The sequence below is a fragment of the Vollenhovia emeryi genome, unplaced genomic scaffold, assembly GCF_000949405.1.
Source record: "Vollenhovia emeryi isolate VEMERY1.0 unplaced genomic scaffold, V.emery_V1.0 DF939213.1, whole genome shotgun sequence".
In the NCBI taxonomy this organism is placed as follows: domain Eukaryota; kingdom Metazoa; phylum Arthropoda; class Insecta; order Hymenoptera; family Formicidae; genus Vollenhovia; species Vollenhovia emeryi.
The window spans coordinates 70,757-78,131 of NW_011967153.1; the positions used below are offsets into that span (position 1 = coordinate 70,757).

General features: G+C 43.8%; 1 protein-coding gene across 4 annotated transcripts in view; it reads right to left on the minus strand.

Annotated features, from left to right (window-relative positions):
• LOC105561042 (atrial natriuretic peptide-converting enzyme) overlaps window positions 1-7,375 on the minus strand; it is a 33,443-nt gene that overhangs the window by 4,984 nt on the left and 21,084 nt on the right. For all 4 annotated transcript variants that reach the window (XM_012010684.1, XM_012010686.1, XM_012010685.1 and 1 more), the window contains exons 4-6: window positions 2,685-2,898; window positions 542-913; window positions 21-253 (exon numbers count right to left, since the gene is read on the minus strand). In XM_012010684.1, coding sequence (XP_011866074.1) covers window positions 21-253; window positions 542-913; window positions 2,685-2,898 — 819 coding nt within the window. The remainder of the gene's footprint in view (window positions 1-20; window positions 254-541; window positions 914-2,684; window positions 2,899-7,375) is intronic.

Sequence of the window (7,375 nt, forward strand, 5' to 3'; positions counted from 1 at the left end):
TTATATTAACAATAATGCACCTGGCTTTGGCCTGCAACTACCAGGACCGGCGTACTCCGGAAAGTTGGAGCAATCCAAGGCGCGCTTTATCTTCTCGGGCAGACGACTGCCGCACCCATTCCAGAACTCCCTGCAGAAGCTCCTGCAAGGCAGTTGCAGCAGATCCTCCGGTTGACTCGATCGACACGCAGGCTGCAGCACTTGGCAGACGAACTCATAGGCCGACGTGTAGCACTCCGCGTCCACCAGTTCTCTAATTTCAATCGTACAAATTAAATCATATTATTATTATAATTAAGTAAGCTCAACAGTTTGCGCAACTATTGCAGTCTTTAATGTCGCCACCGTAACTAACAATAAAATGTAAAAGCTGAAATTTGAAAGTGACATAAGATGACATAATTAAAGTCATAAAATTTAATTCTTTTCAATAATTTCTTGATCAATGAAAGGCTAATAAAATGCATAACCTGTCAAAATATATATATGCTCTTTCTAATCTAGTCTCTCTTGTGGACTCATCGAGTCTAGGAAGACATACCTGAAAGCGATAACGTCCTCCTCGACTTCCGCCAACGATCTATGTCCCAACATGTTCGGATACGAGCTGATATTGTAAGGGAGAAGTTTGCAGTAGGACAAATCCAGCTTGCCGCACCTTCTCGGCGGAGGGACCGTCGTTGTCGGCGGTAACGTCGAGACGGTCGACTGCGGACTACTCTGCGCGTTGAGGGCCTTCAGGCTCTCCTGCACTTCGAGGCTCTTTGCTTCTATCGTCAGATTTGCGAGGTACCGCGAGGTTTCGGGGTTCAATTCTCGCGACAGGATGTCCACGATATTCCCGGTGGTTATAGTCTGATATCGCGGGTCGAACCTCACGTCAAAGTGCACCACCAAATCGCGGCCCTCCACCCTATGTACAGATGTAGACTGCTTAACGCGTTGGGAAATGCAGGGTTGGCAAGTAACTCGTTACTTGTAACGAAGTTACAGTTACTTTTCTTTTGGTAACTCTAACTTAACTTCGTTACCTTCCCTCCATCTGTAACTGTAACTTAACTCAGTTACATTTTTTCGATAACTAGTAACTAATTTAATAGTCACATTAAATTACTTTATATGTATTTTAATACCGCCACAGATTGCATTAGGCCTTGCATCTGCGCATGAACGCCTTTATCGACACTTTACAATTCAAATGCAGAGTTGATATTTTTATTTTCATAGCAAGAAAGTAACTGCAGAGTAACGATTCGTTATTTTTTTAGTAACTGTAACCAGCTATATTTTTGGCAAAAATAACTGTAACTGTAGCTAGATACTTTTATAAAGTAACTTTCCCAGCTCTGGAAAAATCGTATGAAACTTGCTGAGAATTCATTGAGAGAGATGATTGTTTAAAGACAATATTACGTCATATTTATAATACCTGATATTTCTTTTTTTCTTTTGTCTATTAAAGTATTATAAAGTGTTTTTTTTTAATTTCGCGACTTGTAATTGCGCGGAAATCCGAGTGAGGAAATCCGCGCGGAGGCGCGACTCATCTCGTGGACCGCCGGTGAGGATAAATCGGGTGAAATCTACGGACTTGAGTGCGATACATTATTGATGAGCGTGGCCGCAATAATGGCGGTTACATTTCATTGAACGCTGAAAGGAGCAAGTGTCGTGAAATCGCGAGAAAGCTGCGAAACGATCGCGACCGATTTCTCTCCCGCGCGCTGCCCCGAGCCGTTTTCATCGGTTTCCGTGACATCGGTTGGCTTCGTGCCGCCATTTTTCCCGTCCACGAAAACGGATTTCACGACCGGGGAAACCGGCCGAGGGAGAGACCATATGTGGTCTCGTAATTGGCCGATTTTCTGATCTCACACGTGACGCGCTCACTGTTGGATGCTGTTGCACAATTTGTTTTGCAAGCGCGCCTTTAGGTGTGCCTCATGGCGCGGCTCGAAGACGAATGCAGGAGATAATCGGGTATCAGCTTAGTATTAAGCCAACGGTACACGATACTATTTTTCCTACTGGATTGCTTACGGGAGCCAATCAGGATTTAGTCACCTGATCTAAAGCTCTGCATTCTTATTGGTTCTTACCCGATCTAACTTACCCGATCTAAAACTCTACATCCTTGTTGGTTCCCCTAGTAGCACAATATATTGGCGCAATATTGGGAAATAATGTAAAGCTAGTATTCTCAATATTGGTCCAATATTGAAAGATGGACGTCTTCTCTTATTTAGCCACCAATTTGTCTATTTAGCAATATTAGACCAATGTTCTTATTACGTTGTTAAATATTGGCCAATGCGCTTTCAATATAAATTTAATATTATATAATTATTAGGGTCAGTGTTTTCTTGACCGTATCTGGTACTTTTAATATATTCTGGCATTTTTATTTTCTGTATTATTAAAAATGTCAGATATGGTCAAGAAAACACTGACGTTGTTAATTACTGCTGGCGACGTTGAAGAATATTTTTATTATATAATTATTATCGTGCAATATTTATATTTATTCCATGGCCAATGTTGGCTTTAAGTTGGACAATATCGGCCAACGCATTTCTAATATAACCAACAATGGGACAATATTTAGCCAAGGTTTAGCCAATGCACTGTGCTACCAGGGTTTCGTAAGCAATCCAGCGTTATTTGTAAATCTGATGCTTTGTTACCCGTCGAGCGCCAGGACGTCCGCTGCGAGGAACGATAATTTCAGCCAGCTGCGACGGAAGATAAGATTAAAGCGGTCGCGATACTCTCGCGACCGTAACCGGAAGGCCTCGGTAGAGGGATCAGCCAGCTCCACGGTGAAGGAATCGCCTTTGGTAACTCGGAATGTCGCGAGAAATATCTGATCCCCGGGTGGATCCGACGTGAGAAATGTGTCTGAAACAAAAGGAATATAAATAACAATGGCTCGTATGATAAGAATCGAGGTAATAACAGAAGCTCAGAGCCTAGGCAGGGTTGTAGTGTCAAAAAATTTAATTGAATCAGGCAATAAATAGACGTTTCGGTCCTAACTGGGCCATCTTCAGTATATAAAAAGACATAAATTAACACATGAGAGATACCGGTATATAAATGATACGAGAAATTACGCAGTCAACGAGATAAAACACCTATAAAAAAATGGTTGGAACGATTATATATGAAACGCGACGCAAACCGATAGAAATATATTTTTTGCCGGGTGCTACAAGGCAACAATGCTTGAGAGCGAGTAATAAAAGGCGAAACCAGTACGTTCAGCTGTAAGGCAAAAAGTTCACTGGTCAAAGAATAGAAAGTCCAAAGGGTCATAATAAAAGAGAAGAAATCTTGCGCGAGACAGCGATGACATATTTGCGTGAGGAAGAAAAGAATTTCAGAGTTGCAGATGCATGTCAAGGCTAAGAAAAGTTTGAATAAACATGATTATTAGCTTAATGAGTTGAGCGCGCGGAGTCTCGTTTCAGTATAATTTCACTGCTCTCCGCGCATCGATCACATTGATAGACGTATTACTCAACGAGTCGCATTAGCCGAAGCAAAAAGGCTCGCGTACGATGCCTGATTATGCTGTGGATGCAATGAAAGTTGATTACCGGCGTATGTTATGCCCGCGAAAATTACAGCGAGCTCCTCGTCACCGCCGGGAAGGCGTAATGAATCATATTCGCTCTTTTATTTAGAAATTCCCCGTCACCTCCGCAGCTGGCGTTCTATATTTCTGTCAATGAAGCTGATGAGGCCCGCGCGAATTTACGAGAGGTCACAGCGATCCGCCGCGGCGGAGGCTCGCCGGAGGTTTCGCGAAACGACTTGACCGATAAGCAGCCGGGAGAAGGAATTTAGAACGTCGCGGGTGCGCGCGGGGCCCCGCCGTAATTCGCTGTACGCAGCCACAATCTGGCTTTCTAATACATGTACGATCGGCAAATGATAGAGCCGAGCGTGCAAAACGTGCCAACAATGTCGAGGCGGGTCTCGCAGGCCGAGCGTTGTCATTAGAACGTCGGCGCGGCCAATTTTCCGCGCGCCGCGCAAAACGAGACAAATCGGGAGCACGCAGGTGCCCGCAGGGATCTCGGTTTCTCGCTAGGAATCACCTTTCACCGGGCCCCCTTACCCGCCGTTTCGTCGGGGCTCACCCGGCGAGCGAACCTCTTTGACCCTTCGGTCATGGGCGGCGAAGTATTTTCTCCGAGGGCGATTCTTTTAATTATCTTTCCACGTTAATTCTCGTTCTAGCGCCGACCGATTATCCAGATCGGTCCGACTTCTTTTCCTTCATTCGTGCCTTTATCTCGCGCAGCGTCGTCTCACGCAGGCCTTTACGTATCCTACTTGGAGAGGCGGAGGAGTTTTGCGAGCTTTGCGCACAATCTCTCTCTTTGTGGAAATAAAATTCTTAAACGGAGAAATTTCGCGCGTTCCTCTTCTTTTTAAAATGGCTTATTTCTATTCGAGTTTCTTTCAAAGGCACTTAAAAATAATATTTAATTCAAACCGCTGGAATTTCGAAACGTAATACAATATTACTGCCGGATAATTGCGGCGCCTATGGTTAAACCTTTTCTCGTGGGTACGCCGTGTGGTTTGATTCCGAGACCCGTAGTGCTCGTGGCGTACGGTATATTTTTCTCATATGTGACTAACGAGCATGGGATATCCAGCATTATCGCGCGTGCACGGTGCACATGTACCTAGAAGTACTTTCTCGTGTATTTTTAGCACAAGAGTTGCCTCCTTACGTATAAATGTATAAGGAAATGTAATTTCTGATATTACTCTGACAAATTACTCTCGCCAAAATTCAAATCTCACCTAGCGACGTGAATTCAAAGGTTTTTTTCGTGTTCTAGGTCAAGCTAATAACATAATTCTCAAAGAGAATTGTGCGACGTGCAACAAATAATAACAGAATAATACAACGTATCTATAAATAATACAAAATGAACTTTTTACTTGGTACCATGGGGAATCCGGTCCTCTCCGCGAGAGAAGAAAGCAAGTTTTACATTGAATGAAAAAAAAAATGAACACCTCTCATTTTCCTCTCGCGAGCCGAAACTGTATTTTTTAATACGTGAAGTGGGAACCGCTTCCCTCGCAGTAGCCGAGAACCGTTCGCCATTCTAATGCTAATTCGCAGAATAGGCCACGGTGCTCAAAATGTTTCAAGGACACGAATCCCCACCTTTAAGGTCGAGCCACGGACTGGGCGCGTACCCATCGGCTCGACAACTCGGTCAGACCGTTATACGCTCGGCAGCTGAAGGCCTCAATGGACCGGCACCAGCATCTTCCATGACCCCTTATTTCTCCCGGTCGTAAACACGAATTAAGCGGCGATGAGAATCGCTGATTTTCATGCCACTCGCGCCGTCACACGGACGCGCGAGATGCGTCTGTGTCGGGCGGTTAACGAGCTAAGTTTAAGAGCGGCGTAAATCACTCTCGAGCGAATCGAGCGAATTCGCGATAGGCATCGCTGCTTCCGATGTACTTGCGGGATAGCCGCTTTAAGGTAAAACTCATAGCGCAAGAAGCCGACGTGTGATATATAGATAAACGTCGCCGATCAAAGCCGAGCGGACGGAGCGTATTTGCGAGCAAAGAGTAGAGAATGAAAGGCAGGAAGAAGGTGATGCGGCCAAAGCCCATTGAGGTCTTTCAGCACGCACGCATAACGGTCTGACCGAGTTACCGAGTGTTCGAAGAAGCGTCGACACGTACTCCCGATCGGACTTTTTCCTATTAGTCGCGTTAGATTCCCGAAAAAAAAATCGGCACCGTTCTCGGAAGAAGCAGATTGCACGTCGAAAGAGGAAAATTCGGTCACGATTGTCGTCATTTATTTTCCCAGGCTGAACGACTCTCTCGTTCTCCAACAACGGAATAAAATATCTATCGTGTCTCTTAGGCCCGGTTTCACCAAACGTCGTTTAACTTTAATCTTAGTTCGCGTTTGTCTCTCTCTAAAGAGTCTAAAGTAACAGTTGAAAGGAGACAAAGAATGAATTAAGCTAAGCTTAAAGTTAAGCGACGTTGGTGAAACCAGGCCTTGGTGTATCACATAATGAATAATCATATGGTCTTGGAAGAAAACCAAACAGGTTTCGTGTCGCTCTGTCAATCTCCCTGGCGCTTCTTCGGCTCCGTCCACCGTCGAAGAGCGTTTAGCACGATTCTCCCTCACCGAAAGTCCGGATTCGCGCGGCGACTCGCCGTGGCTGTTCGCAGACCCCGTCCGAGAGCATTCAAGTCGCCGTTCCGTAACAAACGATCATTGTTACGTCGAGGATATGCGGCCTTGACCTTAGCCGCTCGCTTTGCCGAGACGAATCTTCAATACCGTGGAAAATCTGTTAGACACTCTCTATGATGTTCTCTACGATACGTATGTATGCACATATGTATACGCCTTTTAAATACACATTTCTTTAATGCCACATACGTAATTGTCGTAAATCCGCTGAGAACTGTTAGTTAATCGTAACGAGCGCCCCGGTACCAAGTAATGCATTGTGGGAAGAGAGCCACGTTATTAAGGATAACGTTCCGCGAGATCTCATTTCTTTTTTCTTTTTATAAAAACCTTCGGCGCAACATGTCGTCTGTGAATACGTAATTTTATCAAACTGATGTTTCTATGCAGATCACGCGTTCACCGTTAGAAATCGTACGTTCACGGCGTACGTTCTCCACTCCGTGTAATCGTAGCACGCCGGACTTCCTTCTTTCGAGAGAACGCGGTTAATACTACAGTGATTACTTGCATTAAAGAATACATGTAAATGAAATTTAAAAGCCGTTTTACCGAGCTGCTTTTACCCGAGATTAGGACAACACAATTTATACATTGTAATTTCAACAAGGAGAGAATTTTCTCTTAAAGCTTACCCTGAAAATCATGTCATCGTGGGACAACACAGCATTTTATTAGTAAAATGTATGGTAAAATTTTAAAAAACTCATAAAATTCTTCGAAATGCTGTGTTGTACCACGATGACATGATTTTCAGGGTAAGATTTAAAAGAAAATTCTCTCCGCGCACTGAAATGTATACTAAGTATAATTACTAGTGAAATGTATGGTAAAATTTCACAAAACTCTCCTAAAGTTCTTTGAAATGTCGCGTTGTCTCACGATTACATGATTTTCAGGATAAACTTTAAAAGAAAATACTCTCCGTGCAATCATAAAAATTTTTGTCCTCGCTTTTCCAGTAAGTTCGTCGCTTTATGCGGCTTCTCGTGAAATTGGCAAAATTTAAAAACTAGCCCCCGGAAATTATCGTTGCGCAAACTGTTTTAAAAAAAAATTTACAAATGACAAATCTCTCTCTTCGCCATAATAATTAAAAATCTTGTCCTC